This window comes from Triturus cristatus, chromosome 2_2 (genome assembly GCF_964204655.1).
Source record: "Triturus cristatus chromosome 2_2, aTriCri1.1, whole genome shotgun sequence".
Taxonomy (NCBI): Eukaryota; Metazoa; Chordata; class Amphibia; order Caudata; family Salamandridae; genus Triturus; species Triturus cristatus.
In genome coordinates this window covers 1,098,236,953-1,098,254,925 of record NC_140582.1, presented here as the reverse complement: position 1 = coordinate 1,098,254,925, position 17,973 = coordinate 1,098,236,953, and the positions used below count along the sequence as shown (strand labels likewise).

Genomic DNA, 17,973 nt, shown 5'->3' with positions numbered 1-17,973 from the left:
GTAGGATTGAACATCTCCCCACCAAGGGGGTCTTTGACAGCAAAGGATTAGGTGGAAGGTTGATCTAAGTCCTCATCAAGATCCTGAGGATCAAAAATGAACTCATCCATCTCTAAGTTCTCTTAGTCCGTGCTTTTGTGATGGATACGCAAGGAATCATTTTCAAGGTCATTTGTACCATAAAGGATACCGCGTTCTATCATGCCGCTATGGGCTACTCTTCTCTCTGTCCCAAGGAAATGGGAGTTCTCTTTTGTGCTGCCATGAGCACCAGCATCTGTTGTAGTGCAAGGGCTATGGGTGAATGCCTCCTTCACGTTTTCTTTTTTGGGGTACCCTGCCCCCTTTTTTGGCTCCTGAGGTAAAGGGGGAGTCTTCGTCCGAGAGAGAAAAATAGATGTCGTCAACAGGGGACACCCTCTTCCTCTTAGTCAGAGCGGCGTCAACCGCTTCTCTGACGGAAGATTTAAGCTCTTCCCCAATGAGCCTCTTCAGGCTATCCCCCAGAAGCTCCTTAGGGGGTTGTTGTGGGGTATTGGCGTCAGGATCCATTTCTAAGCTCAAGACATCTTGAGATAAAATATGCATGATTAATAAATAAAGAGCCTTTATAAGGCCTACTCACAGTTGTGCAGGTAATGCACTCAAAATCAGTACCAAACTTTCTTTAAAAGTCAGATTCCTTATTTCTCTGTAGGATAATCAGAGCGCAGCATGAGATGAGGCCACCGGCTGGCAATCTTGCTCTTTCTTGTTATTTTATAAGTATCAGTGGAGATTGGGACTGAAAGAGGCTGTGCTCAGTAAGGCCCCGTTACGCGCTCGAGACGAGGGGGCGTAACCAAGGCAACCGGACGCCGAGCCGGAGGGGAGAATTGCGTTTTCCTGATCGCGTAAAGCAATAATGGCACGCTCTTGTGTCTCCCAGCATGTTGCTAGGGGATGCGGGGGTCAAAACACGCAGGCTCAGGTCCCATTAACTCCTTTTTTAGGTCTCGCGAGCCAAAGGCTCGAAGAGACATTTTATATCTGGGCTTTTCAAAGTGCTGCCGTGGCCTAAAGCTACAGTGCACGTGAACGTGCACGCGCGCAGCGCCATGTGTCTTTCCTCCGTAGCGATCGTAATCACGATCACTTTCACTTTCGCGGGCTCCTCTGTTGCTGGCATTCCCCCCTCCCTTCTCGCCCAGCCCTTCTTGTTTTAGTTGTCCCTCTGTTCTTGTGTAAGGGAGCGGAGCGGGTACATGGCAGTACAAGCGCCTAGTTTTTGTTTATTTGGCTGGGCCTTTGGAACGGAGTTTTAACGTATTTATTTCCATGTCATGTAAGAAATTAACGATCTTTTTTCAGTGGCTCTCCTTTGAATTGCCCTGGCCAATAGATTACTTTATATGGGGAGGATTTTTTTTTTGCCCATCAGGCCCTGGTCTGACGGTGGATGCTGTTTCCTATTCCATGCAGAGCCATTGTGCAGCTACATTCGTTACTCCTACTGTCCCGCTTACTGCAAATTTGGACGTGGTGTTTGGAGGGGGCAAAGAACACCGTGAAGTTTGAAGCGCCACTGGATATGAACTGAATATACTATCCAGAATTGTTTTTGGGGAGTTTTTTCGATGGCTCAGTTGGGTATGGTCCAGAGTTATTACTCATTTGGGTCGGGGGTGACTACAACAATGTCTACTAGATTTCAATACATACCAACTTTGACAGTGAACAAGAGGGCTGGCCGAGGGGGTGAACCGTTCCTATGGTGGCATCACAGCTTACCAACACTTCGAGGCACTGCCAGTGGGACCACTACTTGATATGGGTACTCTGATATTTTAATGTTTTTATGACGTCTCAATCCGCCCTTGTTATGTGCGGAGAGGGCTGATGTAATGTGTGCAGTCAGCATTGCGTGTCATTTTCTTCCTCTTCCAGCCCAAGCAGCTTCCCGACAAGTGGACTCATGACATGTTCGACAGTGGTTATGGAGGAGGTGGCGGCGGTGGTGGTGGTGGCGGCGGCGGCGGCGGCGTTGAGACTGGTGGCAAACTCCTAGTGTCCAATCTGGATTTTGGTGTATCCGATGCGGACATTCAGGTAAGCATTAAGGTATTAAGCATTGTTTATTTTGATACTAAACATATACTTGATTATCGGTAAATACGACGAACCTTTGAGGATTTATACACTGAAATTTGCATCCCTTGCAGCATTGATTAGAGCTGGTCTATTCTTGTACAGTAGTGGTTCCTATTTCTTGTATACAAAACACGTAATTTGCGCCTCCAAATAACCCCAACCCACCCCATAATGCTGTTATAAGAAAATCAAATGTACTGGTGTAATAACATTACTTAACATTGCCTGCACCGCATAATAAAGATTGGGTATCTAGGTATTCAGGGCCCCTGTATATTAAGAAAATCAATTTACATGGTTACAGTTTTAACGTAATGTCGATACTCCCTCTGAGTTGACCTTTCAATGTAATGTTTCTGTGCGTCGGAAACCGTTTTCCAGTTATCCGGCGTTGCATGTATTGGGATGGGTTATTGAGAACGTGCTAATCGTACACAGACGAAGTCATAATTTAATTTCTGTGAAGTCTAAATTTGGGACATGGTGATTGAACATTCAGTATAGATTAGACATTCGTCCATTACGAAAAATCCAGATCGGTATGGGGTAGAAAGCAATTATTTTCTGTAAGGAAAGAATGTTTATCGTGACTGGTGACTAAAAAGACTTGGCTGTACTGAATGACTTGATTTGTGTACGATTACCCCATATAACGAATCTGTTAACCACTAGTGAGGTGTGGCGTCCTGACCTCAATGAAAGAATGCAAAAGAAACGAATAAAACGAGACACATCCCCGATTACACAACGCAAACACGTTAATATGGGAATTTGTTCCTTAGAACCTCTTGTAATACCCTGCATGTATTGGTATGCATTTAATCCGAACGAGTAAAATTCCTAATTTAAGGGGTTCGCCTTCAGGTTCGCCGTTTGAAAGTGAAAGATTCTCTTACATTGTTTTGCAGTTCTTATAGCTATTCGCTCCGATTCTTTCCCTTAGGAGCTCTTTGCGGAGTTTGGGACCTTGAAGAAAGCTGCTGTGCACTATGATCGGTCAGGCCGCAGTTTGGGCACAGCTGACGTTCACTTTGAAAGGAAAGCGGATGCCCTGAAAGCGATGAAGCAGTATAATGGCGTCCCCCTCGACGGTGAGTCTAGGTACCATATATCTGGTTGGCGCACTTTGCAGCCAATGTTTTCCTGCATTTGTGGCAATTTGCTGATATAAAAGTACTCCATGCGTTTAATCTTGTAGCCCGTTAATCTGCGAGGAGATGTGTGTATGCTCTCATTTATTTTATGCCTGCTCACAAAAAAAGCATTTGCGATGCAGTAGGTCTTGAATTACTGATAGTTTAAGCTTGGGGTAAAATAAAAATGCAACCCGGTGCATTGGAGATGCTTGCTTAGTGAGCCAGGAACTAGCTCTGTATGTCGTAGTGCAGTACCGTAAGCTAGTCCATGATGGTCCCTAGTGAGCAAGGCACTAGCACTGCAGGTCTAAAAAGTTGGAGTTATTAGCGTTCTAAATAGCAATGTTTTTAGGTCTCGCCTAGCTATTGCGATAGCAATTGCTATGCGAGGCTTTAGTAAAGGGGCATTTCAAAGTGCTCCCAAAAGTGGATTGCATGGCGAGCACGCGCACAATCACGTGCATCGTGCCGCCATGCAATCCGCTTTTGGGGAAGCGCTTCAGCGCACACCACTTGTGATTCAATATGGCGCATCTTTACGCAGCTAAATACCTTAATGTGAATAGTACCACAAGATACACCCGTTTATCACTGATAACCAGATCATTCATACGGCGCGCCCAGTGCATATGCATATTTTGATCTGAGTAGAATATCAGCTCTAGGGGCTTCAGAACTTGCCTCCCTCAGTGCTGCTGTCTGTGATGCCTGAGGGGCGGGGGTCTGCAGTGAAGGATGCTATTTGTCACCACTCACCTCATCTGAGGAGGAATCCCAGACAGCAGTGACCTGCTGGCCTTACCACGACTAATGCATAATTGTCTTACTAAATTCACCGTGACTAGGAACGCAGTAATTGCGGTAGAGTAGCCCAGCGTAGCTGCAAGTGGTAGCGCCATCTGTGGCTGCACCACTGTCCCTGCGCTGCATCATTTCCGGCTTGAATCAGACACTCTGGGCAGTGCTTAATTTGAGGCGGTGACTGCAGGTGTAGCCCACCAGCACTCATTTTTTGGGAATCAACATGTACTGTTATCCATCACACTGACCCTGGGGAAGAGGTGATGCATAAAGGCTAGAGCTGACTATTTCGCAGTTGAGGAATCTGGCTCAAATCCCGGCCTCGCTCAAAATAATTTGATCTTGGGCAAATCCCTTAATCTCCACATGCTTAGGAAATAATGTAATCTAGTGTTCGTTAAGCGCTCTAAGTGGAAAGTTCAAGCTATATAAAACTGCACACAAACGAGAAAAAAACACGAGAAGAAACAGTAGGGCTTGTGGGAGAAGAAAGAGCCATGCACTGCTGCACGCCGCACAATGCTACACAACACTGCTGCACGCCGCACGACACTGCTGCACGCCTCACACTGCTGCACTCCACACACTGCTTTTATGCGAGTTTATGCTACTGACATTGTAAATGACAATGCCTTTTATTTGTTTTACAACCAAAACATAAATAAAAGGCATTGTAATTTTACAATGCCAATAGCTCAAACTCTTATAAATGCGAGACCTATTGCATTGCAAATGCTTGTTTTTTGTGCGCTGCAGCCTGTTTAACAAAACCTAAAAATTGAAAGTAAAACCACGAAACGGGCTTAAAGATATAACATTTCCCGTGCAGCCACAACTGCTCATATAAATGACGAGAGCGGCAGAGGACAATTTAACGAAAATAAAATCACTTACCTGTTCCTTCTAACGATCGTAGAGCAATCGGAAGCCAAAAGCTAAATGAAAACCATTCCCCGCCATAAATTGGACAGGGGAGGATGACGAGCGGCAAAGGAATGGTTATTAATACAGGAAATGGAAAGGCAAGGTAGGACAGAAGTCTGATACTTATGTTAAATTAATAAAGCTCGCCAAGGTAACATAATACACAAGAGTATCAATCAATATAATTACAATTAAAGTAAGTAATGCCACGAATGAAAAAGGTATATTTAGCTGTGTCAGAGCAGCGAACAAAAGAGGAAGATGGGAGTGTGCACTGTCTCCTTATGATGTTGCTAACGTTCTTTTTATTGTGATGTTCAACGTTTCAAATTGTTTTTCACCCTCGTTTCTGGATCTGGATCACCTGAGTGTTCACAGCTATTCAGTCATCAAGCGTTTCTAGCTAGGCGCTCACCCCCGCACACGGTCGTTCACTTTTTAAACTTTTTTAACTTCACTGCAAATATCCACAGCCCTCATTTCTTGTAAGTTTTCGATCGTTCCGAGCTCACTGTAACCAAAGTTTCTAAGTGATTTATTTTCAAAACACGCAACCTCGCAAATCAGATGGGAGACACAGGTTCGTGTCACACATGGAGGCTTGATTTTTTCATTCTGTTGTTTTAAATGCGCACCATGCATGCAAAGCCAACCACACGCGAATGCGGAACCAACACACAGATTACAGTGGTAAATCATTTCAGTTGGCAAGCACATTAACCTCTTTTTTTTATACCATAACAAGCAGTCTGTAAACCAACAGAATGTTTCATTAGACGTGGTTCCTCATGTGATAAATGTTTGTTTCATTGTTTAGATTCCCCTGATGAAGGGCCACAGTTGAGCCCGAAATGCCTTGGGATCATTCATAAAAAATTATAAAAATACAATCAACTGCATCAGGATGTTGATCCTTACATTGGAATGGAAATGAATTCAACTTTATGAAAAGAATAAAGTACGATTTCAACTTTCATTACACGTTTTTCATTCACTCTTTTTGATTGAACAACTCAAAAATTGAATTTTGCCTACGCGATTCACACATCGCAGAGCCCATAGGGACTTTTTTTAATGGTAGAGAACGCATGAACTAATTCAGACGATAACACTCCACGGTTCAGAGAGTGATACCTCCGAGGCACACGACAACCATTCAACCTCTTAACAATAGGCTTGTGCGCATTCAAACTTCATTCTTTTTATTATATAGTCACATGAAGGTAATACTGTGGTTAATATCAAATTATAGGCAGGGCAGTACCCACGAGAGAGGCACAGGGGCAGGTCCCTTCTTTATTTTTTTTGTGGGCCCCCTTAAAAATAGACAGATTTCCTGTTATTTCATTTCAGCAACAAGACCGGACTGGCAAACTTAATAAAGGGGAATCTCTGGCATTGAGGCTGGTTTGAGCCTCCTCACGCTGCTCACAGGTATCTGATACAATCAATTAAAATGTTGCAGTGGGGCTCTGTATTTCTCACAACCACCGATGCATTTTCAGAATTCATTATCTGCTTTAACTGTGCACGTGCAGCAAACATACTATAAGCTTCCCTATGAGCTAAATGTTGGGTATGAATCACTGTCTATTTTGCAAATCATAATCTTGTTTTACTCACTTTTACTATGTATGTTGTTCCAACAGGTTTAGTTAATCAAGCAAATAAAGACTTAGGGCCTCATTACGATGGTAGAGGGACCGGCACCATCAGGCCATCGGTGGCAGTTTCACCGTCATCGGACCCTGCAGGACCGCCCGCCTGCCGCATTATGATGGTGGGCAGAAGGAGGGCAGGTGGCGAGACCAACCAGCACACATTCGACTTGCTCAAGGAGCCCGTTGGTGCATCGGGGGGACTGCAAACCCTACAAAAGGGGCACCGCCATAGGGATAACAATGCTCCTTGTTATCCCACCATGAAAAGGCAGGTGGAAAGTGACTTGGGGCCCATAGGGGGCCCCCATTTTCTCCTGGCCCACCCTACATATCTCTGCACCATGGGGTAGGCATATGTGCAATGTGTTTATTTCGGACTGCGGCCTGTGCTGCAGTCCGCAGCACACGCCGCAATACAAAAAAGACAGATTGCGACCGCCTTGATGGCGGTCGCATCCTAATCCTGATGGCGGGACTGCCGACAGCTAGTCTATTGGTCATGTTCCCAACAGGATGGCAATCGGACGCTTGTCCAACCACCATCATAATCAGGTCTGTACTTACTTACCATGATCATAAACCTAGGTTAAATTCAGTAGCAATCCCTTTCCTATCTGATGGATGTAACCGTTCATGACCACGGTACCATTTGCAAGCAGATGCCTCTCACTTTAAGATGCCTTTCACGACAAGATAAATTTACTATTAAACCAGCAACAATTCCATCTTAGTTTGTCTTATCATAAACTACAGTGCCCCAGTTTTCACGTCACATATAGCACTTGGTGCACACGGCGATAACACATACCTTTCAGTAAACGCAGTGTCGAAAGAAATCTGAATACTGACGGCCATAGACCTGGGTATAGCCCTAGACTAGTTTGCCAAGTGATGCGTTCTATGTGACAACTATGTTTACCTAACTGGAACACATAGGTAGCACACTTTTTCCTCTATAAGACCAATAGAAGAAAAATGAGTTTGCTGCATTCAGGCATTTGACAAACCCTTCTTATATGTCAAAATAAGTGAAGAAAGCATACGGCTTCAGTAAAACCTTAATAATATCCCAACAAAATCAGCGAATCCTAGCTGATAAAAATAACTACAGGTTTCAGACAAGATACTCGTGAACAAATACACATACCCATAACAAGATATGTTAATCGTCCTGGAAATAAGTGACACTCTCTGTTGCAGTCCTCTTAAAATTGTGGCACCTGATTAGAATTTAATTGGAACTCTGTCTTATTTATTTTTTAGAATTGATCAATAATCACAGCTTCTCTAACCTTCTGTGGGGAATTTTGATACCAGACCCCTTAGAAATAGGATACTACCATCTTGTCTCCCACAGTTTATTGGAAGGTAAGATTAATATCAGATACTCCACATACATCCAGTATTGAATGTCCTTTACTTTAAAACCATTAATTTGTGTGTCCTCTCATTGTAGGGATAGCGTTTCTTAGAAGACAACAGTAATCCGATGATGAAACATTTCAAATAGGACTTAACTTTATCGATATAAGACTACTATATATTCAGGGTAAGAGATAACTACATCCGTCTACCAATTAGTCAGAGCCTTATTAGAATAGACCATCTTTCTAACTTGTTCTAATTTCACCCTCAGCTATAAATAGACCCTGGATATAATAGACCAAGTCCTACCTCACAGTTGCCCTGGAAGAATTGGCAATGACGACTTAACAACCTGTATAATTGTTACGTGTTACCCCTAAACAGGTACTTCACAGTATACATTCATTTTTTCTTAGCACAGGGCTATCTGGTTTTTCTCTCTACAAATGGCTGCATAATCAAGAATCCTATGGTTTTTCTGTTTCCACTGATATATAAAGTGTTTCACCTCTTGGAAGGAAGGTAATCTGATTCTCCTCACTTAGGGAATTTCTGCCCACTTTCTTCCCTCTTTTTCTCCTTCGTTTCCCTTTCCCTTTTCCTCTCCCCCTCTGAGACTTGCATGTAACAGCTTTTTGAAAGAAATAGACATAAATAGTTGTTCTAAAGAAAACATTAAGAACATCAATATTCCCTATTCTTACACACAATGTATTTGTATTTATATTTTCAGAACAAAGCCCCTTTTCTCTCTTTTTTATTCTTAATTTCTGATGGTCCTGAGGAAGGTGATCTCAATCACTTTTTCACCGAAACGTACGTAGACCAGCTACTTCACAATTGGACAACAAACTCTAAACGGATCAACCTAAGTTCAATGAGAAAAGAAATCTAACATGCTGCTAATGTCATCACAGTAGAATTTGAAAAAATACTCAAAAACGAATCTGTAGAAGGTTTATCCAGTTGTTTGTTTTTAGAATTCTTTCACTGTATATTTCTCTGTGTGTAGTATGAATGTTGGAATGCAAGAATAGGATGTCAGAAGTGAATGCAGATATTTATGTTTGGTTTTAAGGGGCAAACCTAATTTGTCTTAGTAGTGTGTTTTGATATTCACTTGTTTTAGTACATTTGTATAGCACAAAAAAGAAAACATAAATGTAACGTGAATATATCTTTGATACAAAAAATCTTTTTGCTTGTTACTAAATAAAAAAACTAAGGAAAAAAAGCAACAACTGTGTGTAGACATTGTACTTATGGGGAATATTGATGTGTTGTTATTCTGATCTCTGAGAGTACTTACCAGTAAAAATAAGATAGGTCGGTTAAGAGGCATTATCCTGATATACTTACTTACCATGATCTACATTTCTGCCTACCCATTGAGATATTGGGTCTCAGTGAAATGAGGAGGAAAGTTGGAGAACTATGGCAGCTGAAGTTGAAGTCAAATTGAAAAGTGACGCTGTGTTCTGCTGTCTGCCTTGGGGGTTGAAATGCAAGCCTGGTGGTCTCGCCTGCAGAGATCTTTGTTGGTCAAAACAGAGACCATGAGTTAGTTTACTTTTTGGTTGACCTGAGGGCTAGAGTGGGCCTGCAGCAAGCTGGGGTGAGACGCCCACAAACATGGGCCGATACCTTTATTTTATTTAAAACACCCACAGGTCTTTTGAGGTTTGCAGCTAATTTAAATTTGAACAAATGATCAGCAGTGTGCTGGGTATCAACACACCAGCTTATTTTGCATATTTTGAAAATTGTGACTATCAATGCAATGGGTATACAGTTTTTGTGTTGCTACTGTTTGTATATCTTTACAAATTTAAATATCATTTGCTACAAGAATGAAAACATTCTTCTTGGAAAAGCTGCATAAGAACACTTTTACCCTCAGCAGTGCATAGTAAAATCTCTGGGGTGTTTTGTCTAGTACTGTTTTACCAGTATTTTCACATTTACTTTAAACTTACTCTTGGTGCATCATGTCAATAATTTAATATAGTTTTTATCACTGGATTCTTTTCAGATCATTGCCTTTCTTGTGGTTTCTTACAGAAATGATGCAGGTGCTGCAGCGAATCGTACAATTGAAAATATGTATATTTATAATGTGCACAATATTACGTTGAAATAAAGCACAACTGCTAAATTTGTAGTAGGTAATCATTCTTGAATTTTGCGGGCCTACTCATAAATCAAATGCTGGACCAAGTTAGCTTAACTGTTGATCTCATGTTAAATAAGAGACAATGTATTAGCCAAGAAAGGTCTGTTTTTCACATTGAATAGTTTGTGCAAGATGTTTTTCTTCTCTTTGCTGGAAATGTTGCAACTTAGGAAGCCTACAGCTAGTAAGTGAATAAACTCTTGTTTTTTATTAGACAACTGATAGTGAAGTTACCATCAGGATGAGACAATAACGACGGGAAGAATGATTTGTGGGAAGAAGTTTGAACCTCAAGAAGTAACATTCGAACACTTCCTAGAACTAATGTACGAAAGATTATTATGCTCTGGTGAGAACATGAGAAATTAAACTGTTCTCAGGAGAGGAGTTTGATGATATTTGTTTCTTGGTGAATGAAGAAGACCAAAGAAAATAATGATGCAACATATAATTTTTATATTAGTGTGTGTTCCTAGAGAAGTTTAGGTCTTGCTGGCTTACAGAGCAGAGTTTAGATCCCAGAACCCATGAGGCAGATCCTACAGGGTTTTCCTTTCCCCACGCAAGGGTTTAATGTCTTTTAAATAAACAGATAAAAACTGGTGGAAATGGCCCTTTTTACAGGGTCATCCCTAAGCTTTTTGTCTTCCTCCTGGATTTGTTCTAACCTGTTTTTGTTGGCTTTATGACTCTGGGCACTTTACCACTGCTGATCAGTGCTAAAGTGCATATGCTCTCCCTGTGTAAATATGACATGTGAATTGGTATATCCATGATTGGCTTATTTGGTTTGCCTGTTAGTCCCTAGTAGCGTGGCCTGTGTGTGCCCAGGGCTGGTAAACCAAAAGGTGTTGGTGGGCCTGCAGCACTGGTTTGCGCCATCCACAGACGCAGCTTGTAAAGTGTGTCTCAGACCTGCCACTGCAGTGTCTGTGTGCAGTCTAGAACTGCCATCTTGGCTGCAAAGTGCACCCACTTCCCAGCCCCTGAACCTTTCCTTGGCATCATGTAAGTCACCCCTATGGTAAGGTGCATTGTATGTGAAAGGTAGGACCTGCTCTGTGTAGCATGTCCTGGTAGTGAATTACACCCAATTTCGTTTTTCACTACTGTAAGGCTACCTGTTCTCCATAGGCCAGAATGGGCAGTTTGACTATTACATTCTATAGTCCTAACCAATGTTCCCTCTAATTTTTTTCCTCTGTGTGCGGCAGTGTAAGGTCTCTGTGCGCTGCAGCCAAGGTTATGTGCGCCAGGAACCAGACCGCGTGTGTGGGTGCAGCGTCTAAAGAAAGGGGCGCGGCCAACATTAAAGTGAAAGTGCCTATGGGGCACTTTTACACAAAGTGTAATAAAAAGAAAGAAAGAAAGCTTTTGTAGCGCAGCCACTAAAGTGAAAGCGGACTGCACCGTAAATTAAATAAATAAGCACGGCCATGGTAGTTAAAGCGGACTGCGCTAGAAATGTAAAAATACATGAGTAAATGACATAATATAAAAGGTGGCGGTGTGATGCAACATCCTGGGTGGAATAGGGAAGATGATTAAAGAAAGCAGTGCTCACCCACTAGATAAAGCAGACCGTGTAACAACACGAGTAAAAAGTCCAGTCGTTATGAGAGGATACAAATACAGACAAGGCAGTACCAAGGAGGGACTACTAAGCCTATTCACAAATGAAAAGCATCGATTTAGAAAGGACAGTAATAAGAGCCAATTAAAAAGATGGGTGGGAAATGGGCAGAGCTTCTATGCCATAACTCAACCATGCCTCGCAGAGCAGTCAAAATTCAGGTAAAAGGTAAGTTTTACAGACACATCAGAGGAGGTTGCGCAATAGTATATAAGTAAGTAAAAAGACAACCACTTAAGTACAAGTGAAAGTAAGTTTATATTAGGTTGAGACAATTGTGCACTGCATGGTTTTTCAGTATGCGCGCAGCTTTACGCAAATGTGCAGGTCTTTTTGTGGTAACAAAACCGCCCCCACCTTTCCAGCGCTAGAGAAAACGCCTGATGCCCGGTCCCGCCAGTCGGGCCTTGCTACCACCCTCCAATGGCGCCCCTCATCTTCACATAGACCCTCTCTTGTGTGTATTTTTAATTTCTTCTATAGTGCTACTCATCCCAAGTATGTGGGGCAGTGTTGGAGTGCGTTGCAACACACACATATTATATAGAGACAATGACTCATATAAATGTGAAAGTCAATGTATAGGAAATGTTGCTTAAGATAATGGGGCTTACAATGTGTAATCATACTTTCATCCATCATTCAGTCTTTCACCATTCATTCTGTCCTTCCATCTGGTGCCCATCCATGTCCATATTCAACCATTTACAAACCTATCCATCACGTATCCTTCCATCCATCATTTCACTCATCCATCCCTCCATCCACCCTTTTACTCATCCATCCATTATCCATCCATCCATACATCCATCCATCCACCCTATCCATTCGTACACTCATCCATCCACTCTTCCACCCATCCATTCACCTATCCAGCCATCCTTTCACTTACTCATTCATCCACCCAGTCACTCATCCTTCCACCCATTCACACGTTCAGTCATCCATTTACCCATCCTTCCTTTCTCTCTCAATTCCCCTTTCACTTAGCCATCCATCCTTCCATCCGCCCACCCATCCATCTACTCATCCACTCATGAATCCGTCCATTGAACCTCACTCATCCATGCTTTCACTCATCCATCCTTTCTCTCATCCATCCACCCTTTCACTCATCTATCCATCCTTTTGCCCATCTACAAGCCCTTACATCCACCCTTTCACTCATCCGTCCATCCATTCACCCTTTCACTTATCAATTCATCAATCCACCCTTTCACTTATCAATTCATCGATCAATCTATCATTTCACTCATCAATTCACCCATTCTCTCATACATCCATCCATCATTTCACTCATCCATCCAGCCATCCATCCACCCATCCCTTCACTTACTCACTCACTCACCTTTTCACATTAATTATGAGCTGATCCTTTGTCCGCAGAGTTGCAGACAGAAGAGTCCCATCAAGAACTCCACCCTCACTGTAGTTCCTAAAGCAAGGGGTGGGGTGGGGCAGGGTTCACTATGCCCCTGCACATAGGTAATCCGAAAAAGTGGAAGGCATGAGTCATGCATGATGCACAGTGCCTGGACGTGGGGCGACTGTGGCATGGTGGTATTTCCAGAGCTTTAAGTGGGATGAAAAAACGAGGGGCGTCTCGCCAAAAGGGTGTTCGATGTAATTAAGGGCGTGGCTTAAAACACATAGGCTAAAAATCTGTGCTTAGTATAATGTGCCGCCCGACTGGTATTTTTTGTTGCTTCTGCCATTGCATCCAGATATATAATACAACAAGTAACGTTACACCTAGAACAAGTAACGTTACACCTACAGCAAGCCAGAACTATTGGCTTTGTCAGTGGTTGTTAGTTGCATAAAATAATACAGCAGCAACCATGGCTTCCTTGAATATAATTTTGAAAATGCGTCAGTTCTAAAACGATGAGACTTTGAGAGAACTATAATCCTTTCCTTTGAACTTTTCACCGCCTTCCTTTGGTTAACTGGATTCTCACCTAGCAGCAGCAGGGGTGTTTTTGCACTTCTATGGGACAGAATGCCCTGCCCTGGACTGAGGCTGGCGGAGGCCATCACATGCTGTGCCAGCCCAGACCCATTGTCATGCTGTATGTGGCAATCAGCCGCACACAGAATGACAATGGGCGGGTGGGGCTGCTCTGTCTTGTTCTCAGAGGAGTGCGAAGCGGCCACATCAGGGACGGAGGCCTTTCACAAGGGAACAGCTCTGTTCCCTAAAAGGCCAAAAATTACGGGATCCCAACGGTCGTGAGGTCCAATTTACGGACGGTCACCCTAGTCTCTGTGCCACCAAATGAGCGCTACGAACAGCCTTTGGGTTTGCATAGTGGTCCATAGACACAATAGAAGTTGTTCCTCCCATCTCTTTACCACCCCTATCAAATCCGCTAGTACAAAGCTACACTGGGTGTAAATAACTACAAATCACCTCTTCGTTTTTCTTTGATTTTATAGTTTCTTATTGGTTAATTCACATTCGACTTTTCATCAATGCTCTTGCTTCTCCTCCATTTCACTTTCCTTTTTTTACGAAATGCTTTTCTCACTTCAGTCCTTCTCCCCCTGTAACTTTAACCTTTTTTCTTTACATATACACCAGTTGCTATGTAAATATTAATCATTTATTCCAGGGAAGGGCTCCATCTGGGCCATCTGGTCTCCCCCGAACCCCCCCCCCCCCTCCCCTCCCGCCACCTCCCCAGTCGTGTGTGTCAGCCCGGGCTGAGAGAGCTTCCTGGTCACCACACAGACAGTTTTTCAGCTGCCAGCCGCACCAGAGTACTTCACAGGTCTTTAAAAGACCATTGACTTGTTACTTTTATTCTATGGTCAGCGGAGATTCAGACTTTTGTGCGGGGCAGTCTCCGTTCTGAAAGGTCGCAATGGTGGATGTGCTACGTTTAGGAGATGGGCAGCTGAGTGGGTGGTCTTTGCGTGGATGACTGACGAACGACGTTAAGCCATCATAATAGGCTGCTTAATTGATTGTCACATCGGTGCTAGTGAATTTGAATGTGCCACGCAGAGTGAGTGTTACGTTTGTTGACAGCCCAGATCGTTTGTTGACAGCCCCTTCGAGCTGAGTGAGTTAGCCCCCTGCTGCAAGCTGCTCCAGGGGTCGGCTATGTGCGCGCTTCATATAGGACAGTGCGCGCTCGGCGTGAAAGAGGTGGGCGCGCGCGCACGCGCACAGGTTCGAGGGAACACTGGTCCTAACTGACCCAAAGAACATGATAGAAAAACGGATTTAGTATGCCTGAGCTCAGAATATTAAAATACATCTTTTAGTGAAGTTTATTTTTATATTCTCTGTTTGAAAATACCACTTTTAGAAAGTAGGCATTTTCTTGCCTAAGCCTTCCAGTGTGCTCTGCTGTTATGTGTATTGGCTGTCTGGTTTTGGAGTGACAGGGCTGGGGAATTCCAGGAGACAAGGTGAGGTGTCCCAGCGATGAATAGAGAGATCTGCATCTAGATGGGTGGGAGGAGTTGGACCTGGGACCTGAATAGGGCTGTGCCTTCCCTCCACAATGCTGGCTCCACCTCCTGTGGTGCGTCTGATGGCAGACCCCCTCTTTCTGAAAGGAAGGATGCAGCCTGGTAAACAAAGTGCTCCAGGACTGAGCAGAACTGGTTCTGGCTGGGTTCAGTGACTTGTAGCTTGTGAGAACAAAGACTTTTGGGGTATAAATATCTGTGCTGAAACCCCTACAATTTGTATTGCTCCTGGACAACAAGAAGAACCTCTGTCCGTGTAACTGAAGGAATCTGCAGGAGAGGACTGTCCTTGTGCTTGTGTGCTGTTTCTTGGACTGGCCTGCAGTGGTTACTACTGGACTTGGAAGAAGAGGAAAAGGACTTTGAAGGAACTTTTTATTTTTGCTACAGCAATCACCCAAGGGCTAGAAGAGAGCTAGCCTCCTGTAGGAGTCTCAGGTACATCAGACTCCACCACTAGCCTGCTGTTTCCTCCCAGCGAGGATTTCTATCTGCAGGTGAGGCACCTGTGAGTTCCAGGGCCTCTAGTTCTACTGTGGAGAAGAGAGTGCTGAAAATCGTCGCTAACGCCCGTTAGCGAGCCGCTGCAGCTGAGGAGCATAAGGAAAATCATTGCGCTGCTGCCGCCGAATGCTCGCTACCGGAGATCATCGCATCACCTGTCTGCGGGCTGCCAAATGCTCGCTAACCCGAAGATTATCGCATTGCATGTTTGCGGGCCTCAAAGCACTCGCTAACCAAAGATCATCGCATCGAGTTCATCGCTTCACGACATCGCAGCGCAGACGCCGAGCGTTCGCCATTTTCATCGCATCGCATCAGGAACGTTGCTCCCTCGCGGAGCGCCATTTCTTTTCATCGCTACAAGACCGCACACGCAACAGGCTTGGCGCATCATCCTTCCTTTGCGGCAAGGATTTCATCGCATCGTCGGCTTAGCGTGTAGAAGTTTGTCGCTTTGTCCTGCACACAAATCAGCGCATCATCCTCCCTTGCGGCAAGGATTCAACGCATCGCTGGTTAGTGTAAGGAAAATCATCGCTTCAACTCCTTAGCGACATTTTGGTTGCTTTGCTACACAATCCAGGTATCTTGTGAGTAAAAGGGTCACAGAGACCACTACCTTGAACTGAACTCCTCTTTGCACATTTTTAACTATTTTTGCAGCCTTTTCAAGAGTAACCCTATTTTCTAATATTGTGGATTTTTACTGTTATTGGTCTTGTGTTAAGTGTATATATAAAGATACTTATTTTTTTTTTAACTACTTGAGTGGTGTCCCTTTGTAGTGTGCTTCACTGTATTACTGTGTATGGGCATAAATGCTTCACACACTGCCTCTGAGATAAGCCTAGCTGCTCGTGCTATGTTACCACAGGGTTGAGCAGGGGTTATCAAAGGGTGTAGTCTGCTTACTCTGACTTAGGAAGAAGGGTCTCTACTTAGACAGTGGCCAGCCATTGCCAACCAGAGACCCCCATTTCTAACAAAAACCTAAAAAAATCTTAAGCTAAAACCCTTTAACTCACACTAACTCTCATTATTGACTCAACAATAAATCTTTAATGATGTATTGTTTATGTTGATGATTGCTAATCATTTCTCTTCGACGACCTTCAAAGGTCCATACGACCAGTGGCGGGGGTTATTTAATGATTACTCCCAAAGATTGATATACAGCAAACCCAGCTCTGTTTGAGTTGTGCAGCTGATTTAGGTGACCCCCATCTAATTTAAACATAAATAATCAGCAGTGTGTTGGGTATCAACACATCAGTTCATTTTGCAAATTGTAAATATCTCCAAGGGCTAACATAATCCCATAGCTATACTGTTTTTCTGTTGCTATTGTTATGTACCTTAATGGTTTTAAATATTGTTTGTTGCAAAGACACAAGAATGAAAACATTCTTCTTGGAAAAACAGAATAAGAAATATTTTTCTCCACAGCAGTCCATAGTACAAAACTCAGAGGTGTTTTGCCTAGTTCTAGTTTACCAGAATTTCCACATTTACTTAAAACGTATTCCTGGTGGATCATGTCAACAATTTAATATAGTTTTTATTACTGATTTTTTGTAGATCATTGTCTTTCTCATGTTACCCGACAGATACGATGCTGGTGATGTTGGTTTAAAAAACATGATTTGTCACTCTTTGTTTTGAAGAAACTTTAACTACACCATTTTTGTCACTATACTTGAGAGTGGTTATGTGCTGGAAAATTCCATTGATAGCAAACTGTATTACAGTCTTGGCATGTATCAGATAAACAGTTTCATTTAATGTGGAAATGCTGAAAAGAGAGGTCATCAAATTATACTGCTGACATCCTTTTAAGACCCCCAAGTCTTAAGGGAAAATCTTGCATAAAAACTCAGTCTTCCATCTTTATTAGCACAGTAAGTTGAGTTTTTACAACTTTATTTAAGAATAGTTGTGAAAAAAAACCTTTTTGGCTTATGTTTCCAATTGGCTTTGAGGGGGGGGGGGGGATATCCTTCTGCCCTTTACTGAAATAAAGCTTTTTCGTTATGCTCTCTTGCTTGATACTGTAGTGTCTTGAGCCTTAGCTGAACATGCTGAATAAATGACTACACAGACACATAGCATATGGTACTGGAACTGGCCTCGAGCACTTGCACACAGGCCCTGTTATTAACAGGC

General features: G+C 43.1%; 1 protein-coding gene and 1 gene segment (V, D, J or C); both read left to right on the top strand.

Moving 5' to 3' along the window:
* LOC146863213 (Ig kappa chain V region Mem5-like) overlaps positions 1–17,973 on the top strand; it is an 899,898-nt gene that overhangs the window by 557,878 nt on the left and 324,047 nt on the right.
* LOC146863214 (THO complex subunit 4-like) lies at positions 1,400–8,137 on the top strand. The gene is made up of 5 exons (XM_085643405.1): positions 1,400–1,813; positions 1,927–2,088; positions 3,074–3,221; positions 7,916–8,020; positions 8,109–8,137. Exons 1-5 carry the CDS (start codon positions 1,751–1,753, stop codon positions 8,135–8,137), a joined length of 507 nt encoding a protein of 168 aa, XP_085499531.1. The 5' UTR covers positions 1,400–1,750.

Coding starts and splice junctions, on each gene's coding strand:
- LOC146863214 (XM_085643405.1), top strand. CDS start 1,751: ATGGTGGCATCACAGCTTACCAACACTTCGAGGCACTGCCAGTGGGAC. Junction 1,814..1,926: donor GGGACCACTACTTGATATGG/GTACTCTGATAT, acceptor TTCCTCTTCCAG/CCCAAGCAGCTTCCCGACAA. Junction 2,089..3,073: donor TATCCGATGCGGACATTCAG/GTAAGCATTAAG, acceptor TCTTTCCCTTAG/GAGCTCTTTGCGGAGTTTGG.